At 46.5% G+C, this 22,803-nt stretch overlaps 1 protein-coding gene across 3 annotated transcripts in view; it reads left to right on the forward strand.

Annotated features, from left to right (window-relative positions):
* Positions 1-504: 504 nt before the first annotated feature.
* Positions 505-22,803, forward strand: part of LOC8053594 (speckle targeted PIP5K1A-regulated poly(A) polymerase) — a 66,895-nt gene continuing 44,596 nt past the window's right edge. The window contains exons 1-4 of one of the 3 annotated variants that reach the window (XM_029971124.4): positions 505-678; positions 9,677-9,831; positions 13,465-13,686; positions 19,761-19,982. In XM_029971124.4, coding sequence (XP_029826984.2) covers positions 636-678; positions 9,677-9,831; positions 13,465-13,686; positions 19,761-19,982 — 642 coding nt within the window. In that variant the 5' untranslated portion in view covers positions 505-635. The remainder of the gene's footprint in view (positions 679-9,676; positions 9,832-13,464; positions 13,687-19,760; positions 19,983-22,803) is intronic. The other 2 variants (XM_029971127.4, XM_029971126.4) reach the window with 2 other exon arrangements.

The following is a 22,803-nucleotide window of genomic DNA, read 5'->3' on the forward strand; positions in this document are numbered from 1 at the left end:
TTAAAGGGCGTTTCCTCCAAAAACACCCACCTTCCACTGTCGCTGCATTTCACTAACCCACCGTCGACTCTGGCCGTGGTAGTTCCCGCCATGATCAAAGCCGGGTCTCTCTTTCAAGAGTTTTCGCCAAGCGTCCTGTCGATGCCTGGACTTGATTTCGCAGCGCTCCCGCAACGCCGATCTTCAATTTCCTTGGCGGGCTGCAGCTCCACACAACGCGCGTCTGTTGTCCGCAGTTTTGGTTTCGTTTAGAGCTTACGATACGCCTGATTGGACTAATTCTACACTTTTCACCGTTATCGCCGGTTCTCCGGGCTCGCGAACTCCCTTATTTACTGTTTTTATATTAAATTAATGTCTTGAAAACACGCGATAATTACCAAAATGACAAAAATCACGCAGTGGTTCGCAGCAGACAATAATAGCAGCAGACGACGCTCTGCATGCTTCTATGCTAGATGGCGCAAGCTACCGATATTATAAAGGATACAGCCGTTGTTATCTATCCATCCATCGATCTGGAAAAATGGCGGCATGCTCGTCTGCGAGCTGGTGGAGCTGGTAGGGGAGCGTCTCGTTGATCGTAAAAATTTCGTCGAATCTCTGCATTTAGTGTCACCCAGAAATAAGCGGACATGGCTGAAAAACGGGAGCTACCGGAGGATCTCCACGATAAAGGTGACAATCTGCGTTTGCCTATTTTTTTGCTGGGTTCTTTGCTTCTGCGGTGTTTGCTAAACGTTCCATGCGGAATTTTTGTCCATCCGATTTTAAAACTTGCAACTGCAAAATAAGCACCGTACTTTCAACTGCAAGGTCAGCACGTGAAATACTGGACGTATCTGCACTAATTTCAATGGAGCTATCCGAGCGGGTCCAAACATAGCTGCTACATAAACCAGCAACTCACAGACTGCGATGCAACAACGCATTCTCCGCGATTGCGTAATTCGCAGTGTCTAGCGTTACGTCCGACGGAACCAGAAATTACAATTAAAGTTACGTCCGACGTAACTTTACGTCAAGGTTTTGAGTTACGTTCGACGTAACCCAATATGAAGATTAAAGTTACGTTCGACGGAACTCCAAATAAAAAGCAAAGTAACCCAAAAAGATATGTCCGACGTAACTTTACCCTAGTTTCGAGTTACGTCCGACGGAAATAATTTATATGAACCGTGATCTAGAAAAACTGTGTTGCTCGTATGTTTAGACAGTTTTGACGCTAGTACGCCTCCACGGGTCACTTGTCTCTTAGCTGTAGATGAGAAAGTTAAGGCCCGTTCACACTCTTGCGACTGCTGCGACCTCTTAAACCTGGGTTCCTTAAAACTTTTTAAACCAGAAAACACACTGGCGCCATCTATTGGGAAGCAGTGTAAACTCGGCGGTCCGGCATATTTTTTTTATTTCTCGCGCAATATCCTTTCTTTTTTGGCTCGAAAAACTTTTGTCAATGTTATAAACGAGCCTTTCTATGGGTATTACGCACATTTGACCTCGGAAATCCCGCAAAACCTTCGCTTTTGTGAAATGCAGTTCCAGGGTCACCGCATAGATGGCGCCACAATGTCAGTGTGTTCCCTCATTCTAGAAACATTTAAGAAGTTGTAAGAGATCTCGTCTCTCTCAGTCGTACTCGGTCGCAAGAGTGTGAACGGGCCTTTAAGGCCCGTTCACACTCTTACGACCTCTTAAAACTGGGTTCCTTAAAACCTCTTACACCCAGAGGATACACTGGCACCATCTATTTGGTAGCAGCGGAAACTTGGCGGTCCGGCATATTTTATATTTCTTTAGCGCATTATCCTTGCTTTCTTGGCTCGAAAATTTTTTGGCAACGTTATAAACAAGTCGTTCTTATATGTATTACGCACATTTGACCTCGGAAATCCCGCAAAACCTTCGCTCTTGTGAAATGCAGTTCCAGGGTCACCGCATAGATGGCGCCACAATGTCAGTGTATTTGGTGTGTTCTCTCATCCTAAGAAATTTTTAAGAAGTTTTAACAGATCTCGTCTCTCTCGGTCGTACTCGGTTGCAAGAGTGTGAACGGGCCTTTAGCCAGTGCAGTACAACCGCTAACCTGGGGTCTTTAACGTGCACCACGGAGTAGTAATCACACGAACGCGTGCCGGTACCACGACGTACGCCGGTACGAAACTCATCCAAGTCGAAACGGGTAGCGGGTCTTTAATTTTAGGGGCGAAGTTCCTGAGGGTCTAGCCTTGTCCGTCCGGCGTCCGTGCTCACATCGATCTTGCTAGTGCTCGTGCTCGTGATCGTGCTCGTGAGCTTACGTCCTCGTGTAGGGCAAGACAAAAAATTATGCAAAAAAAAGAAATGTTTGCGCAGTCGACAAGATCGAACCTGTGCGGGGAGACCCCAATGGATTTCTAGTCCATCACCTTAAACACTCGGCCACGGCTGCGGGATGAGTAGGGGGCTCTGAGATGTGGTGATGTGGTAGTAACTAGGGATGCCGCGAACTTTTTTCGAATCGAAGTTTCGATGATCGAATCAAGTGGTTCGAAAGGTTCGAAAGATTTCGAATTTTCGAACTTTCCATATTGAGAAATTCGACAGAAGTAGAATTTTCGAACTTATTACGCTGCAAAATTCGATGCTTGTCGAACTTTCGAACTTGATAAACTAAAAAATTCTATGATTTTCGAACTTTCGAACTTCTTGCACTAAAAAGTTTGAAGCTTTTCGAACTTTCGAATTTCCTACGCTAAGAAATGCGATAATTTTCGAACTTTCAAACTTATTAATCTAAAGAATTCGAAAATTGTCGAACTCTCGATTCCTGAAAAGTCAAAAGTTTGACGAACTTTGAACTTTTAGGGTAAAAGTTCGAAGCTCGTTGAACTTCGAAAGACCGGCGGGCGGTTTCATTTGGATTCAAGCAGAGAGGTACATTCATAATTTTTTTTTTTCACAATTTTACATCGGGTGACGCATTCCTTGCGAAAGACAATGCCGTTCATTTCCATCATCTGGCACGCTTGGTTTTAGAAAAAAGATTCCCGAAGGAGCGAGGAAGGACGATGGGATTTTGACAATTGTCATTTGTGCCATATTTGAAGCGCGCTATAGCCGAAGCTAGGGTGCCTTCACGTGCGCTCTGCTTGGGGTGATGACATCTGACCATTTTGTTTCGAATGCTTATTTTTATTTTCTTTGTTCTGAAGCGCGTGAAAGAGTGTGTCCCTGCACGTGCTCGTGGCGCTGACTGTGCTACGGCGACATTTAGTTTCCTCGATTTCTTTGTATTTTGCCTGTGAGCGCGTGCTGTCGGCATCGGGTACTACAAACGATGGCATCAGCCTAAACATATGGGCATTGAGGCACCCTAGATGAAGCTGTTTATGGTAGGGATGTTAAACTTTTTAAGAATGATCTATATATAGCTTAGGTGAGTGTCGTCTTAAGATATGATTATTGTTGTTCAAGACGAGTTTCGAATAAATATCCAAACATGTACCCTAATCTTGGTAATTTTTTTCGCCTACATTGTTTTGGTATTGCATTTAAATTAACACCAGAGAGTACATATCATTACCATCTGCAGAATACAAAATAATGTATTTATTGTTTTTTTCACGCTGAGGAATAAATTAACTCATGGGGGAAGATTTCTAAAATTGGTCAAGTTCAGCACGTCATAAAAAAAATATTTTTTTTTCTCATTTTTTGTTTTTGGGACGTGTTTCTTTTGGCCTGTACACATTTTGGTAGGAGAAACTTGTTTCATAGTTCTGGGCCTCTTAATATGAGAGAATACAACACTTCCGGCCGGGTTCTTGATAGTTTTTTTTTTCTCTCCAGCTTTTTATTTTTGCATTTATTGTTATGTTTATTTATTGATTATTTTTTACCAATGGCACAGTTATTTAGGTCGAAAAGACATAGCTTTGAACTTTCGAGCCACTGAGCATGTGACGAGTAGTGCCTCCTGAAAACGAGTTTCTAAAGGCCTGTTCACACATGCAGCGGAGCGCAATAAGCATATCGCTGACCTCGTGCTAAGCACGTGCCGACGGGAGCTTTCACCAGCTTTGTATCGCACCGTCAAAACTGTTGCTCATGGCATACGATAAGTACCTGACGGCACGTAAGCAGCGGTACATCAGCGCTTCGCTGCATGTGAGAACCGGCCCCATCTACGCAATCTTTTATGCAGTGAAGAGCCACAGTAGCTATACATATGCATAAATAATTTCAGATCAAAATAAGCTCGACCATGCCCTCTTTCCCCGTATTGTTTTCTTTAACAGTCCGAAATATCTGGGAGGGGGAGAGAGACTGGAGCTCCCCCCTTCCCCCCCCCCCCCCCTCCGTTTTTCCTCTTCCGACGCCACTGGTATAACAAAACGCTCCTCGACCTCAAGTTGCGTCAGCTTCTCTGCTTTTTGCTCGGCGTTTCTTCCGCCCCAGGAAATTAACCTCCAAAGCAATGACAAAAAAAAAAAAAAAAGTGGTCAAGGTGCAGGCGGGCTGGTGTATGTTGATCATAATACAAAATCCCGAGACTGGGAACGAAATTCGCAAGAAATAGTGTAAGAAGAAAGAAAAAAAGGGGACAGGACAACGGTCTCAAACTCAGCTGAGTTGAGTTTGAGACGTTGTCCTGAGCTGAGTTTTCAGTTGAGTTGAGTTTGAGACGTTGTCCTGTCCCCTTTTTTCTGTCTTCTTACACTTTTTCTTTCAAATTTCATTCCTAGTCTCAGGATTTTGCATCATGTAAAAACTAAACTTACTATATGCCAGCGTCACTCGGGCGGCGTTCGATCGGATTACTACCAGCGTGCAAGGGCGTAGGGGGGCAGTTTGCCAGATCACTTCAAGGTTTTTCTGAACCTCAACTGCCTGCCTGCCCCTGGCCGTCCTGAACTGGCTGAGTATCGTTAAACAGTGCGTTCGTAGGATCACTACTTCGTAATGCACGTAAATGACCACCCCGGGCTGGCGGTCACAATTACTGCTCTATTGTTACACGTCACTGCACTGGCAAATATTCCAGCACATCCGGGGCACTCGTCGTCTCATTTAATTGCCTGACCAACTTTGTGCAGTCTAAATATGACACCCGAACTTTTCTAAACCTGATTTCGTGAAAGCCAGTGAGGCGTGAAAACATTATTTGAAACTGAAACTGTGGCAGAACATGAAAACTGGACTTCGAACTTTGTGCACTTGGACTTAAAAAAAATCGGAAACCTTCAAAGTTTTTTTTTTTTTTTTTTTTTTTTTTTTTTTTTTTGAATTTAGCATTAAAAGAGCATTGAAACCTTCAAACTTTTCGAACTTTATGTAGAAAGAAACTCTAAATCTTCGGATTTATCGAACCTCATGTCTTTAAAAATTTGAAACGTTCGAATTTTTCGAATTTTAGATCCAAAGAAATTTGAAACATTCGAATCTCTCGAATTTCAAATTAGAAAAGTTCGAAATTTTCGAACTTTATCGAACCTCAAGTAAACAAATATTCGAAATAATCGAACCCGAACTTTTAGAAACCGTGAAAGCTTCGAACTTTTCGATTTCGAAACCCCACGATTTTGAAAAGTTGCGAATATTTCGAATTCGAACATCCCTACGGTCGAAAATATCGAAACTTTTCGAAATCGAACATCCGTTCGGTTAGAAAATATCGAAACCTTTCGAATTCGAACCTAGGGTGGTTCGCGGCATCCCTAGTAGTAACTCAAGAGCTGGGGATGTCATGGATGAAACGTTGCATGTAGCCGCTCAACGTCTATACAGGAGAGGGCGCTGCGGTCAAATGCGTATACAATCACGTTAAACTTTGCATGCATTGGCTCAACGTTTATAGACGAGAGGGTGCTACGGTAAAATGCTCAAATGTGTATATAACCACGTTCCATATCACACATTCTCTTTCTGACATGGATTAAAATGAACGAAAGGCTCGGCATGCAGCGGCTCAGCGTCTGCGCAGACAAGCACCACCAGAGCTTCGCCCTAATCAACATCATTCACCACGTGGAGATGCGGTCATTTTTTTTATTTCGAGTTCCGTCGGACGTAACTTTAATTTTCACGTTGGGTTCTGTCGGACGTAGCTCGAAATCTTGGGGTAAAGTTACGCCGGAAGTAACTTTAATTTTTATTTGGAGTTCCGTCGAACGTAACTTGAATTTTTATTTCGGGTTCTGTGGGACGTAACACTAGACACTGCGTTGATTAAATCAGTTGGCGGTAACACAGGCAAAAAACAAAACGAAAAATGCCATGATTTAGCGCTTTCCGGGATGCGCAATTGGCCCGATAGACCATTTGCTATATTACCCAAGCACCAAGGAGAATGCAGGGATTGGTGTTGATAACCAAGATGAAGCATTGACGAACGCGCATGCAAGATGCCATTTGTTTTAGATATTTGCTTTAGAAAAGCTAATACTGCTCAGGCCAGCACGTGCGGCGTGTGGAACACCAATCCCTGCATTCTGCTTGATGCTTGGGTAATAAAGAAATAGGTCTATTGACTCGTAGCATTGGTAGCGTTTTGAATGTTTCATTTTCAGTTATGCTTGATCTTTGTTTTTCTTACTATGGTGTTGGTTTCTTGTTTAGCTTGTTTTGTTAATGTACTGAATTTTGCACATGCAAAGAAAAAACCTAGAAGAGCACCATAAAATAAGCTAACTAGGTCCTTATGAACCAATGGGAGCAATAAACAGCAGAAATAACGTCTGCAAGACCGCCTTTATTTTAAAATAATTAGAAATCACTCGTTATTTTGAAGTGGCTCTCAAAGCTTTTTCAGAATTTCCACGACTATACATACTTTGTAACTAAGCCTTGATAGTTGCACTATGCAGGTCCTAGAGCATATGCATGCAGAAGTTGGTATTGCTAGGACAATATTAAGCTCAAAAATAATTCTGCTCAAACTGTGAGCCTTCGTAGTGTTGACAGTGCTCGAACTTGAGATAAAACGGAGTACAGACAACTAAAATTATGTAGCAAAAAACAAAAAGTAATTTGATTCATTGTTTCCAGCAAGAGCTTCCTGACTTTAGAAAAGGAAAAAATAAGCCACTGGACGGAGTGCAACTGAGCTATTCTGTAAGCTGTTTCTAGCTAAGCTATTTATCATACTCAAATTTTGTGGGTGTAAATTTCCAAAACAAAATGAAAAAAAAAAGAAAAGACAAGAAGGTAGTGTCTTTATTCTTGGGGAAAAGAAATGTAAACAAATCATCTCGTTGACACTAGTGCTCACAAATGGTGCGTTTAGATATCCTCAGGTTTATGTTAGAAACACTAGCCAGGTGATAAGAGCCGCTGCCGATTTAGAGACGCATGCGTCCGTTAGAGAAATAGCTGGGGAGGCATGGATGGCATGGCTAAAGGTTCAGGAAATGCATACTCGACTGAATAGTGCACACCCTGTAGTGCGTCAGTAACGTTTCTACCTGTTGTTAAGTAAGCCTAAAAACTCGTTGCCTGCACTTAGCGCGCTCACACTTTAGTCACAGGTACATTTTAATGGTCAGTTTGATGTTGTGAAATTGCCAGGCATAGCTCAATTCTCGTAAAAACTGATAATGGAATCTCCAGAAGTTTGTAGGTCGAGCATTTGAGATAGGGCCGTGTTTGCAGCTGTAATCCAGATGTGGCGGCACCCACACCCCAGCTTCCTAAAGAGCCTCAACTTCACCTATGCAGTGCATTGAGCAAATTAAGTCGACCGCTGCAAATAATCCGGTAGGAGATGCCAATGAAATGCGCCAGGTACTAGGGCAACTGCAACGCGATACAGAGCTACGTACGAGTGAATGAAAGCTGACAACCGTTGTGGCAACGGTCGTCTGCATCACTGGGCATCGCAACCACTGCCGCAGACAACACTCGTGTCCAGCGAGCAGAGAGACTTGGGTGTTGGAAAGGGAGGTACAAAGCAAAAAGATGAGATTATAGCCCAACAGGCTATGTAGACTTTCCACTTTTAACTCCTTGCCTACTAATAACGAGTGTTACTCGTGCCACACTTTACGGACCATAAAGCCGAACCATGAGCATGACTCATGTTTCGGTTTCTGCACTTGTTAAGCGTGCTCTTTGGCAGATGGCAGAACCACCCCTGTTGCTCACCTGATCTTGGGTTGTTGCCCGTTTGTTTTCCTGTTCTATGAAAGAACAATGCTTTATTTAGCCAAAAATTGCGCACTTTGTAAGCATTTGTGCTAAGACAGTGTGGCTTTGGCGCAGAGGTTTGTTCTAGTAGAAGAGGTACCAAAACTTGTTTTTGAAAGTGATAAATGCTCAGGCATACCTGATATTGCACCCACTGAGAAGAATCAGATGCGGGCTTGCACAGTCAATAAGAAACAGAGTGAAACAACATTGGAATGAGGACAGTGCAAGGTGGGCTCACCACCTTCCTGAATGTTTTCAGCACTATCACACTGTGAAGAACTACCAAAGAGGACCATAAGATCAGAAGTCCCGCTTTAGAGCTAGATACCACACCTGGAAATCAAGGAAATGTTTTTGTCTCATTTTGATGCAAATTGCCTGTTTGAAATAAAGTTTTGCTGTACATTCCTCGGAGAAAAGAAAGGAGTAGGCAAGGTGTTAATTACGTCGCTTTTTTGCACTTGGATAGTAGGTAAAAAAGAGGGAGGCTCTGCGCTCTCCCTGTTTGGTAGACAGATGAAGCTTCCATGTTCTTCGCTTTTTTTAACCTTAGGGATTAAGAATGTATGCTTCAAACTGCACTATGATCTAACTACACACTTTTCTGAGCTCGTACGTAGAATATGTACCACAGTTGCACGTTTTGTGCCACTATGGGTCACACAATGTCTTGCTGCTGCATGGTGTCACATATACTGTGATTTGACGGTGTTGCGTCGTGGTGTTGCATTACTGAAGTTGCAGAGTGACACAATGACATCGCGTGACCTGGTGTCGTGTGACCCCTTCTTGACGATCATGTCACGCCGTCTCGTGACCGCAGTTTGCTAATTTTAATGTTCAATACCTCTCCCGTCGAACTTGGCTGAACATATGCCTGCTCTATTTCTTGTTCTTTGAGGTGGAACTGTTTTATGTCGGTCTGCGCTCCCGCCTCTCGTCTGCTGCTAGAATCTTCGTTTCATGGCAGTCTCGGTGGACAGTTTTATGCCTTTGTTTTAAATGATGTCGGAACTGTCTTAAGATATTTTTTTTTTACTTCCTAAAGCAGAAAGTTGTGACAGCAGGTTCGCTCGCCAGCTTTCTCGAGGTAATGAGATTTCCAGGGCGCCTGGCCGTCTAAAGACGAAGCTGCGAAAGTAGGTTAAAAAACACACTATGAAAACGGCCAATAGTGTGAGAGTGTTTGATTTAGTATGTGTGCGTGTTTTGTCTTGTCTGTATTGTGGAGTAGCCGGCCATGCCTTCACGGCAGCCAACATCTCCAATTCCTTTTTTTTTGTCATTTAATAAAGAAAGAAAAAAGTGATGTACCACTGGGAAGGCATGTTGCTGTTGGTGGGCATGGGTGAATAAACATATCGTATAATACTTTGTTCAAGCCCCTACTATTCACATTTCCAAAACTTGGGAATTGTGCAAATTATACGATTAAGCCAGTTCTCGGCGACAGTGGGGTGGGTGCTGTGTTTTACGGCGGCTTTGAGAAGGGGGTGATGCTCCGCAGGTGCCAAGCGACCCCGCACGGAGCGTTGGCCGGACGAGTGCACGGTCTTTGTCGCGGGGGACCTGCACCGCACCAGTGAGGCCGAGATCAGGGAGGCCTTCTCAAAGTATGGCACGGTGCAGAACGTTACCAGCTGGCACAACATCCCCAGGAAGGTATGTGCCCCCATCTTGTGTCTCCACTGCAGCAGACCTTGTTGGCCAGGGAGTGCTCCAACACTTGCACGTTCCCAGGGCATTCCGTAGTGTCTACTTCAAAAAGAGAATTGAGCAAACCTTCCGATCTATTTATTTGTTTATTTCGGAGCACTTAGGAGTGAGAAAGTGTTCAAAGTGACACTGACATTCCCTAAGATAGCTTTATTTTGTGCCAGGTGATTTAGTGTGGTCTCGGAAGACTACCCAATCAATACTGTGCTGCAGCGTCGCGTGTTAATAGATTAAAGAAAACACAATTGCTTGAAACCGAAACTGGACCGGGGAGGAAGAAATGTAGAGGAGGAGAGAGTTGCCTCACGTGGCTGCACCCAACCCCTTTTTTTTTTGTTTTTTAGTTGTTTTAAGCAGATGGAAAACTCGCACGTTGCACAAAAAACGGAAAAGCTAAGCACTTGATGCTTGACGTTTGCACGTTTTTCAAGCTCTTACCAATTCGTGTTCATAAGACGAGCAATGTCTTTAGCCAGGAGAAGGGGCGACGACTCAGCGACGTTTTTGTGCAAATCGGCTTGGTAGTCGGGCGTGTTGTAAGGAATAAATCCTAAATGTTTTGATCGGTAAACGATTTCTCTTTCGAAGCTAGACAGATTTGCCGGTACCACGAATGACATTTCCGAAATAGAGGTCCCACGCCCGTCGTCTGCCGCCATTGCATACACTTTGCCGCATGATGAATGATGCTGCTGTGGCAGTCGACAAACTTGCGTGCATGATTGAACATGTTCTTGTTTGGAATTGAGTAGAAGAAGTCTTGTACATTGAGGGACAGAACGTAACGAACGTTTGACCTCCCTGACTGTCCCACATACACTTTGCCACACAATAAATGATGCTGCATCATTTATCATGCGGCAAAGTGTATGTGGGACAGTCGGGGAGGTCAAACATTCGCTCGCCATTGCATGGTCCGCTCCATTCAGCCGCCCAGCCCACGACTCCCACAATATGATGCCATGCTGAGAATTGCACAAAGAATGCAAAGAGTGCTTCCAGTTCTCTCTGGAACCTTTTTTTTTTTCAATTGACATATATGCAGCTTTTTAGAAACCACAAAAAATAGGTATCATATTTTTCTGTATCCTTAATATTGAGTCTGTGCCTTCGCTGATCGACAACTGATCATATTTGGTGTGTGTGTCTAAACCATAGAAAACGGCCCGTGACTACGGAAAAGAGAGTTGGCGCGACTCAAACCGGCCAATTCTCGATCGGCGGTTTTCGTGCGGAAAGAAAATGAATTTCGAGCCGCAAGTTGTGTTTGGGTAGTGGGGCTCTGATACGTCATGTACAAATTAAAACCTTAACGAGCATAAATACCCTGTCTGTGTCTCTTTGATTAACAAATCTGAGCATGATAACCAAATGAAATGTGCAGTTCTCATCACACGTGCCCATAATGCGGGAGGGTGCGGGTTTCCCCGGGAAGCGCTCGACTGGTGGCATTTCTGGCAACTACTCTGGTCCCTTGGGGCAGCGTGGAACAGCCCTCTTGAGGAGTGTCCTGCCGACTTTACCGGGGGCTGCTGAAAGCAGGAGGGTGCTGTCACGCTCTTCGTAAATACCAAAAAACTCTATAGATAAAAAACAAAATTAAGGCTGGAGGGTTTATTAACAATGTCACCATCGAGCAAAAATAAGATTGGAATGCTGTATCTTCAAAATTATTCACAATGACTCTGATTAACCCTTTGCCTACCTAAAAAAAAAAAAAAAAAGAATTTGAAAATACCATTTTTTGTATGCACCTATTCAGTTTCCCGCTAAATTCTGCGGAAAAATTGACGTCAGTGAACTATGCGCCAATTTGTTGTGTCACGTGACGTATTCATCAATTCAGTTTCCCTGCGAAATTTGGCAGAAAAATTGATGTCACGTGGCCTGGTGCCACTGGGCCTACAGACAAATTCAGGTTCCCCGCTAAATGTAGCGAAAAAAGGCTCAAGGTACACCTAAGCACTTCTTATGAGTTCTGAATGCGAAAGCACGCACGCCGCTCTTCACTCCCTTCTTTTGTCTGTTGCGTACGACGCATTGACCTTGCACGTGGAGCAGTGGAGCCGCTGCCTCGCGGACACGCAGCGATATTGGGTGAGCGATCGTTCAAACTGATAGGCCAATGGGAGCCTCGTCAACGTGCGCCAGCCAATGGCATTGAAGCCGAAAATACATCCGCTTTACCTCGCTCCTTTGGGATCGAGGAAACTAGGTGCCGTGTCTTCGCTTTTCGCATGGTTTCATAGCTGAAAGTTGGTTTTACTTGGAGAAAGGATTTAAGGTTTTCGTGTCTCAAACTGATGACGTCGGCTCGCTCCATGAGACCAGTTAATGCTTTCTCGTTAAACTTGTCAGTCAATCGTCATCGTCATATTGTCGAATAAGCAGCACAGCTGTCTCTGTCTAAACATATCACATATCATCGCTCAATTTTACAGGAATTCCGCTTTCATGATCTAGGATTGGTCAGGATCCCACATGGTGCGAGCATATTTAATTCTGAGGCAGATTGGTGTGAGGCAGGTTACGCCCGATGAGACCAGGTGAACGGTTAATTGATGCAAGGTTGCGAATAATGTGGTGCTGCCACCTTAAGTCTCACTGGAACTTAATACCTGCCGTATTTTGCACACATAGCGTTTGAAGCAAAACAACTTTGACCTTTCAACTCTCGAGAAATGCCCATAGCACAGCACTGTCTGGCGAGGGAAATCGAGTGTTTCGCACCAAAAGAACACAAAATCTGCAAAATGAGAAGGTAGCCGGCCTTATTCGAGTGTACACATTCTGAGTGAACAAAAGTTTAACGTGCCACTTGTGAACCAAGGTTTGCACCAGTAGGCCTGGCCTAGGCCAAGTCACGGAGACGAAGCGAGCATCAACACACAGGCAGATAGATAAATCTTGACACACTTTTTTCTTTACTGCTAAAAGATCGGCTAGCCAAAGTCCCTCCTTTTACATGTGGCAGCACGGCTGGAGCATGGCAGATCAAAACTGCTCATCAAACGAAAACGAAGACAGACATGAGAAAATTTTTTGTAGTGCGTGTATACGAAGCCCACTGAACGTTTCACGGGGTCGCGCGACCTCACGGGGGTCACATCACAGTTACGCCAGTGCCGCTCAAGCCAGAAGCGGGCGCCTAGGAGCTGAGCTCTATCATGGTAAATACTTATACAGTGCAATCCAGTTATAATGATCAGAAAACCCAAAAATGCAATCTTTATAACGGATTATTGTTGTATCTGGATTAGGAACTGAGCGTTTCTAGTCTAGAAATTCTAGAAACTGATCGTTATAAACGGTATATCGTTACATGTGGTATCGTTATAAGCGGGTGGCACTGTACCTACAAGTGGCTTTGACTGCATTGTTGTTTAGAAGGTGGCTGCCCAAGTTTGTGCGGACCGTCAAGCTATCAAGGCCCATACTGAAGGGGCGTCTACCACATCCACCGCCGCGACACTTCCACGACGTCGTCGGGCGGAAATGGAGCTTTCGGGGATGCGGTAGACGCACTGGTCGGAATTTCGGGTGTCACGTTCGGCACCGACACCTCCGCTCTGGTTGCAGGGTGCCGAGTACAGCTTTGTGAACTTCCTGGAGCCCGGAGCGGCGGCGGCCGTGGCGGGCCTAAAGCGGGTGCCCGTCGGGCAGGTGGTGGTGAAAGTGCGTCCCAAGCTGCCCCCCCGCAGGCCCCGGGGCCGGCAGCCCCCGCTCTGGGACCTGCCCCCCGTGGACGAGCACCCGCCCGGGGACGAGCTCCTGCCGCACCTGCTGGGGGACGCCCGGGGGGTGAGCTCTCTCCGCCACTTCTTGCGGGGACGGCCGTTGGCGGGAACCCCCCAGGAATTGCGCTGTCGTCCTTCGCAAATACCCCCAGTGCCTCAAGCGTGCACGTGCGGCCGGAGCACACGTTGCAACGAGTGCGTACCGGAGGCCGGGCGCCTAAAAGAGAAGTCATTTTGACTTCGAGAGTGGCCGTAGCCGACGCCCCTTTTTCTTGGCAAACGCGCAGAACCGTTCGAGCGGACGAACTTGCATAGCTTACGGCTAGACCTCCGAAAGTTTGTAGCGGAGTCGATGAGCGCGAGTTTGGAAATGGTTCTAGGGAGGAGGCGCAGGAAGTACGACGACGTTGCGATGGTAGCGAATTGGGCCGGCGCCGAGCTGCTGTTGCCGTGACAAGTGGTAAACGAGGGCGTAAATGCACTCCGATATTTTTGTACCTGCGCGTTGATTGAAGTTGTGGGATGAGTGAGTAGTTAAGCGGCGCTTGAATAGACCCCACTTATGGACACATTGGGGGCCCGGAATACTTATTTTAAAATGGGAAATCCGAGGCTTTTTTCAAATTGTGACCTGCTCTTCCCTAGGCCAATAAAAGAGGGGAACAATGTAGCTTAGCAAGTGGTTCTTACAATAGCCATCCTTACCAATCCAGCACTGTGAAGGGGACTCCCGAAGGTCGTCTGACATTCGAGTGGCTTCAGGGGCTCGTGCATCGTAAGTACAGATAGCTTCGCTTCTGCAGCTAGATGCCACACAAAAGGGAGCGTTTGAAACAGTGTCCGACCTACAGCTGCGCTGCTGGTGCATTTGGCACAGATTGTCCGATAGCTACAAGTTTTGGACAGCTGCGCTTTAAAGGAATGCTGAGCCAAAATTTAGAGTTCAGAAAATGAGGCTGGAGCGAACCCCAGAGCACCACTTGTACGGCAGTATCTCCAACGGGTGGCCGTATTTTTGCAAAACGAGCGCACGATTGAACGAGGCCGACATCTCTCCTTCGCTTCGTCCCCTCGAGCGGGTGAACCGAAGCGAGAAGGAGAAAAGCGAGGCCGCTTCCCCTCATTCTCAGCTGTTCCAGAAGAATCGGGACGTTGCATTGCTCGCTCCATCGCTTCCATCTTTTCCAAAAGTGTGGCCATCCGTTTTAGGTATTGTTGAATGAGCTGTTTTTGGGTGTGGAATATCCCGTTCTACGCTTCTGCGGCATTATTTTCTGGAATCCAAATTTTCGTTCAGCATCCCTCGAGATGCACGTCGGAAAACGGCAATATTTAGCAAAAACTTTGATCCTGGGTTTATGGTGTTTTAATATTCTTTCACCTTGGTCAGGGTGTCTAGCGACCGGGAAAACCGGGAATTGTCAGGGAAATTTTAATTACTGGGAAAAAATCGGGGAATCGTCAGGGATATTTTCAAAAAGCAAGCCCAGTGAGGGAAAATGAGCCAGAAACGCCATCGAGTGCCCTGAGCAAAGACCTGAGGACTTGGGGGTAGAAAGATAGGCAATAAATTCTGCTTAGAGAGGAGCGCGGGCTCTGCTCACCCGATGTAGAGTGTGCTACCCGATGCAAACGGAACAGCCGACAAATCCACTCCAAGCCTTGGATCTGATTGGATTGAGGGTGCCACACTAGGCTAGATCCAGCTGGAGCTACTAGAATAAGTAACAAATGGGAAAGCCGCAGACTCCAATGCAAGCCTTAAGCCGAAAGTATTCGAAAGTGTGCATCTGGCGGCCATGCTGCCATTTGGTTGTGGAAAACCGGATGGCAGCACGAAAACATGTGTGGTTGAGCGTTGTGTTTTCACCTTGTTTCCGGAAGTGGCCTCTTCACTTACGATGTCGGCGGCAAGAAAGTGCTCGTTTAACCCGGACTGGACGAACCCAAATATTTCGAAATATGCAAGTTAGATTAAGCCCATGCAAAATGATCCTCACTGTGCTCAATGCTCATTGCCTTGTGTTGTAATGGTCATATATATATTTAACCGCTTCTACAGTTGTCAGGAAATCTACCTGAAATTGTCAGGGAAAACCTAGAAAAGTCAGGGAATTTCAAGATCGTAATTTGCTAGGCACCGTGTTGATGTATAAAAATAATTAGTGCTAGTTATGATAGCGAAATTAGTCAAAAATGCATTTGAAGACCTCCAGGCAACCCAGAATGCCATGAATTTGAGCAATATTTCTACGCGTGACTTTTCAAGTATGACGTCGCCCACCATACATTTATGTTGAGAAGTAGGCCTAGCTGTCTCCCTTCCATTGCAGTGCTTTCATTCCATTCGCTGCATTTTCCAAAATGCAGTGAAGCCACCGGTCTTGAAACAGTAGGGTGCCCAGGCACGTAGCCAGGATTTTGTTTCGGGGGGGGGGGGGGGGGGGGCTTGCCCATGACAAAATGCTGTATGAGGGGGAGGGAAGAGAGGAGGTACCAGCAAAATGGGAAATTTGGGGGGGGGGGTCCGGGCCTGAGGGTGCCCTATGGTTTGAAGACCGGTGGCTTCACTGCGTTTTCCTAGGAATTAAGCCTTTTTCTTTTTTTACTTTTTCCTCAGGTAAGTTCACCCTTTGCAAATTTTATAGAAAAAATGTACCACCTGTGGGCAACGCTGCACAAAATCTTTGCGCGATAAGTTAAGAAATCGATTTTTACGGTCGATTTAAGGAGCCTGACCGCTAGTTGAGACACCGGGTAGAACTTTAATGTTGTGTAACGCTCCCAGCGTGTTCCGGACGCTCGTTAGTGTCGGTCCTTCCTGACGCTATTTCGGGAGAATTTTCTTATAGAAAACGACATATAAAATGCGTTGTGTTAAAATCTTTAGAACAAGAATAAAGGCCCCTTTGCATACTTGCATTCCGAGAGAAGACCGGCCGTGCCGCAGTGCAGCCGGTCGTAAGCCGTCGCAAGAGGCTTAGAAAGCAGTCTTGTCTTGGCCGGCCAGAGTCGAATGCAAGTGTGCGAATTAAGTCTAGCACGGGTTGCGTGCAGTGCAGGCAACGCCAGGCCGAGAGTAAAAAAAGCCTCTAATAGGAAGGCGGGACGGGAGAGGAGGGCAGTGGAGGGAGAGAGGAAAGGAAGTCTTCAAAGTGCTTGCCATTTCTCCCCTCGCCTGGCGTTGCCTGTGCTGCCCGCAACTAGTGACACGGACTATAGACCCAGTCTTTTTAACCAGTGTTTTCCATTGTTTAACAATGAGCAGCCTTTCAGGTTTGAGTAGTCCTTAAACGGGGTTCCACGGAGGTTTCCCAGACCACCTCGCGGATTCCCCGAGCTGCTAAATTTCTCTGAGCGTCCCTGCCCCCAACTAGAGTGTCCTTCCAGTTACACTCCCTGATACGTAGGAACCGGGAGCTAAAAACTGGCTCTACTTTGTTTCAGCTTAGTTTCGAGCGGAGCCAAAGGCTGGGGAGCGTTTCACCGCTTGGAAAAGTGCGTTCATACGCATCACCAAGTGGTTAGCAAAAGTGTAATTTGAGAAATACTTTGTTTGTGTGCAGACATTTCACAGTTTTCCAGTTGTGTCCTGCTAAGAACTAATTATCCAAATGTAAATGAAATAAATCATGTTCGAGGTTCCTCATAGGTAGTGACTATTTTGACATCCACCTTTAAAAGAATTTTTATATTTTGGCGTTTGTGATGCATGTTCCTGAAGGCGTGAAAATATTTTCAAAATCATTTTGACGTCTCCGTCAAAATATTTGTTTCTCCTTATTTTGACATCTCTAGCTTGGAATTTAGAGCGTTAGAACTTTGGAGCTTCGGAGTACAAGCTGGAAAGTGATCGAAAGTGGCGATCACACTAACATCATCTTGCTTCAATGCGGCGGCGCAGTTGAACGCGCATTTCGCGAAATCAAATGTGCAGTCGACAGCATTTTTTATGACCTTTTAAGTGATGTGGAATGCAAAAAATTTCTCAAAGTACAAGATTAGCTACCAGGCCGCACGTGACGTTTGCCTGGTTGTGGCAAACATTACGGAATGCGGCACTGTTGCTTTTTATGATTTATTTCGCACGTTTTATATAGACAAAGGAGCTGAATGTCATGCCAGGAAATTTGCAATAGATTGGAAAATGCGCGTTTCTCGTACAGCCACGCCAGACCCTTTGTTCATTCGCACCAGTCAAGAAACATCAAGGCGGCAATGTTTGCATTCACAACCTTTTTATTTAACATCCCAATCGCTTCGTAGTTAACCCGCTCGTTATGCACGAACCAAAAAGAAAATCTACTAAACAGCAATCTGGCGAAACCCGGTTAAAAAAGGCGGGAGCCAGATGCAAAGCGAGACTGCAACCATACGAAGACGCCTGTGCCAAATTTCTCAGTGTTGTGTACTATATGCGCTTACATTTGCTAGGTGGAAGCAAGACAGAGGGATATCCAGCTCGCCTTTGTTATAGATTCAGAATTTTAAGTGAGACCTGCGACGAAACGACATGTGAGCTCAGAACGCTCACAACATGGCCTCCGGGCATGTTACGTCCGAAACAATCAACTGCCGAGCCAGTCCCCACACACACGCTGAATAAGATACTTCCACTGCCAACTAGGGCCGAAACTCCTTCGGCACGCTACACATGACTCCATCAACACGTCAACACACTGACAACACCACCAGAAAAGAACGAAACAATGAACTGGCTACCTCCACCACTAGTACTACCACTGCAACGACTGCATCGAAGGGTGACGTCAAAAAAATAAAGCCATAATTTTGACATTTTACAAAAGTGACATCACAGACGTCAAAATAGTTTTTGAGCTGTTGTGATGGTGGATGTTGAAATAGTCTATGCCTTCTTCATAATATAGCAATGAATATGCTTAGGTGAAAAACGCCTACCTGCTGGCGACACTGATGCCACTACTACACATTTTTTTCCCGTTTTTTTCGTGTGATTTTGCGTTCCCAACGGCCGATCGTGGGCTTCAAGTTCGATGCTTTCCTCGTCAACTTGCCGGACATCCTTTTAGTTTTCTGTTTCCCTAATTTCCACTGACAACGCAAGATAAGAACAAGGGCATCTTTGGGCGTCAGGCGCGAAATCGCTATAAATGTGTATTGTGCGTCGTCAGGCATCTCAAACCGTGTCGCATCGCTAAGTTTTTCAACGAACATCGTAGCTGACACACGTTGGGAGATGGACGAAACGTTAATCTGGCGACGGCGGGAAACGCTCTCCGATCAAAAATGGCTTAAAATCAGGTGTTGAGGCGGCGGTTAGAGGAAAAACTGTGCTGTGTCGGTGGAGCACCGACAAAAAGCGTACTCCAGTGCGATCGGAGGGACGCGGTATGCTTTTGTTTCTGTTATGCATTTGCAGAGAGAGCGCGCTGCTTTGTCAGAAATCGGAGAAATCGCAGTTTACCTAGAGAGCTTGCTCAACCCGCTTTTTCCGTGGGCTCTGGACGACACCACGGCAGAGAGGAAGACCCGTCTGGGCACGGAATGTTACGAACTTCCGTGTTCCAGCCCCGGCCTTCCTCTGTCGGCAGTGCGATGGCCCTTCGCTAAGTCCAGCGGCCACCGCACGAAACCGGAGTTTTATTTCGGGATGCGAAATGACATTTTTAATTATGTAGCAGACAAGGCCGTCAGTGGCGGATTCAGAGGGGGGGATCTGGGTGTCCTGACCCTCCTCTTGAATTCTGCATGTGTAAAATCTAAAATTCAGGGCATGGAAACGGGGTGGGGGGGTTCTTATACCTATGATACCAACAGGTGATGCCCCCCTCCCTCTGGAAATACCTGTATCCGCCCCTGTATGCCGTCGATACTCCCATAGCAGACGATATGTCTCTCTCGGACTTTTGTGCACCTCTGCGCAGAATATGTGTGGAGTGATACGCAAAGTGCGAGAGAAGTCGCGTCCACCCGTAGCTTTGGCCACGCTCGGAACTAAGCTGAAACAGAGTATTATTGTGTCAATGCCGGCACGAGGTTTCTCGGCTGTCATTGGGTTCCTAATGGTTGGAAGACAACCCCCGGTTTAGACTTTATCCGTGAGATAGTGCCTCCCGAAAGTATCGGAGAGGGTCGATTGACTGTCCCTCGGGGCAGTTGGACGCCCAGGTGGGGAGGCTGTGCGAGCTGGTCTCCCTGAGCGAGGAGAGCAAGCGTGCCCGGGCCGAGTACTGCTCCCGGCTGTGCGGCCTGCTGCGCCAGTTCTTCCCCGCCTGCAGCCTGGACCTGTTTGGGTCGTCCGTCAATGGCTACGGCGCCCGGGGCTGCGACCTCGACCTCTTCCTCGACTTTGGCTTGGGCGACCCCGACGGGCCGCAGGTGGGTCCCCCCGCGGTCCCCATCGTTAAGGTGCCAGGAACGTGGCCGGTGCGTGCGTCTAAAAAAGAGGTTGTCTCTCGATTTCCGTCCAACTATGCCATAGAAGCGTCGGGTCGTTGCCGGCTGCAATCCTGGCGGTGTCGCAGCGACGGTGCTGGATGCGGCAGACACCCGTTCCGCTGCTGGTCGCCATCCGGCTCGACACCCCACGGACGCCTCGACGGCGACACTCGCATTGACTCGAGCTTTTTACCGGAACTTGTACGACCGATTCCCAGGGTGGCGACGTCCGACGGCGTGATTCTCCGGTTTCTGCGATGTCATTTGTTGCCACTTTGGTACCACTTTGGATGCACGGGCACACCGGTCAAAGGTGCGTTCCGGGCACCGTACCCTCGTCGTCGCCCACTCGAGAATGGCCGAGTGCACGGGGCACCTTTAAGGTGGCCCTGGAAGCGTACTAGAGCAAAGGTCTCGTAGGCAAGATCAAATGTACCTTCGAGTAGGAATGCAACGCAAACGGACATTTTCTAAAGTTTGGAAGCCAATAGAAAGCTGCTTAAAAAAATTTTGAGTATAGGGAAATGGCGGGTGTCCCATGGCCATCCGACAGGTGGCTCCGGCGCATTTCTTCGTGGATAGGTGTACTCGCTCGTAAGCAGTGGCCAGCGTGTGAAGGAGAGGCTCACTGGCACTCTGGGCTGCAACCAAGTGCATTGGACCTCTGGCAATATCTTTCCAGGAGGTCTGTCGGGCGGCCGTGGAACGCTGGACATTTCTGCACATTTTCTATATTTTTGCGCCTTTCGCTCATAAAACCTTTGACCATGTTATAAAGGACTTGCAAGTAGTACTTTTGGTCTTTCAAATAATTCCTTCTTTGAGTCTATTGTAAGGCAGTTGCAGAGCCAGCTGGTAGGCAGCGCCAGCGTGGGAGCACGAGTACTCGTTTGCAGCCAAACGTGAGAGGGTCAAAGGGAACTCCGCTTCTTTTCAGTCTTTGAAGTATCAGCTGGGAAGACAGCAAATATTACCGCATGGTTCTCTCGAAATGTTTCTCAAACGGTCCGACAAAGTTTGCATCTCACAAAGTTGCCGGAATCGGCTGACTCGAGCGGGCGAAGGGAGGCACAATCAACAGTGCGGTTGAGGCTATGGCACGGAAGTAGCCAACCTTGAGCTAAACATCATCACCATTGCCCCTTTCTGCTTGTTTTTACTTCTTCGGGCAAGCCTAACAGGTGATGTCAGCAACGTTTCCTCTTGGCGCTCAGCCATGTCCACGTGATCGGCCTAAGGCGCCTACGCAGCATGCTTCTTGGGAGCCATCCGGCCGCCCCACCGTGGTCCCGCCATTACCGTCGTCTCCCGCGTCACAACCGCCGTTGTTTCGTCGCTCGTGATTATTGTCTCTCGGAGTTTTGTTCACACTACGGACACTACGTGTGCAGACCTATGCCATAGTTGGGCAGACGTCGTCGAATGTCGTAGACGACAAAATGTGGGGAAGACGGCGGTGCAGACGACACTTTCGCCTTGCACACGCCTGTTCCAATCCCGCTCGTCGTTGCCTGGAGCAGTGGTTCTCAGCCAATGATCTTTCGCAGACCCCCTGTGGATCGGCGGAGATGATGGAGGACCCCGTGCGGGGTGAGAGGAGAGGAAAGGTAGAGGTTACATATAATAATGATTTAACACATGTACATAACTAAGGGCTCATGTGAAGTAGACCTCTCTTATTGACATACACGCGAGTAAACTCACCCAAAAATTGGAATGTTTCCTCTCAATCGGATAAAAGACAACTTTTATTGCCAAACTTGACTGACAAGGCAAGGCTTTGTGGACCCCTAGAATGCCTTCGTGGACACCCATTTGAGAACTGCTGGGCTAGAAGATCTTTTGAGATCTCGTACCACGTGTTAGCCACGTTCTTGGCGGCCCGAGGTTAATATTGCTGGACTGAGCCAAAGTTTCGGTTTCGATTTCTGCTCGTGTTTAAAATTGTATTTAAATATATACGTCCCGTTTTTCACGAAGCATACGACGCAGTATCTTCTACTGGGCCATTTTAATGCAAAGTCACTCATTATCCCGATATATTGGGAATGGAGCGGAGTTGCCTTTTAAAGGGTGCTCCTTCAATTTTTTGCCTGCTCCCGCTTTGGATACGGCAACTTTTCGGGGCTTCTTGATGTTGCAACACTGGCCGCGATGGGCCTCTCACGTCGACACGCAACTACCGCCGAAACTGAAATTGCTCTGTTCTGTCATTGTCATCATAAAAATTGTACATCTTTGCGCCGTGTTGAGGCAAAGCTAGGCTTTAATAAGACGTCCCCATATCTCGTCTTGAAAGGATTTATAGTCGCCAATAAGGCGAGAACTGCTGGGAATTTCTCTCGAGTGCTCAGCCTTTGGCCTGTGCTTGTTTACTTTATTTATTTAATTTGATTTATTTCCTTCCTCGGGGACCTAAGGCATTACAGAGGGGAATGGATGAAAAGCACCCGAATAACATGAGCGGAGAAATATAGGCGGTCGAATGTAAAACAAACAGAGCGTCGAAATACATGCACAAAGATATTTAGAGGCAGTTAAACGTAACACGAAACTGTTGATCCAGATAACAAAAGAAATTCACAAATGGCAATTTTAAATTGAGCACTTTCGACTACCGTAAAATCCCCAGAGATAGCCCACCTAAAATCAATAGAAAATTGGGGGAAAATAAGAAGTGGACTTAATTTCGTTGTGTGTTTGAGAAAAGTTGAAGAAATGCTATTTTTAGATTATTTGTCTCTGTGAAACTTGTTATTGC

Source organism: Ixodes scapularis, unplaced genomic scaffold (assembly GCF_016920785.2).
Source record: "Ixodes scapularis isolate PalLabHiFi unplaced genomic scaffold, ASM1692078v2 PGA_scaffold6__148_contigs__length_123643588, whole genome shotgun sequence".
Classification (NCBI taxonomy): Eukaryota; Metazoa; Arthropoda; class Arachnida; order Ixodida; family Ixodidae; genus Ixodes; species Ixodes scapularis.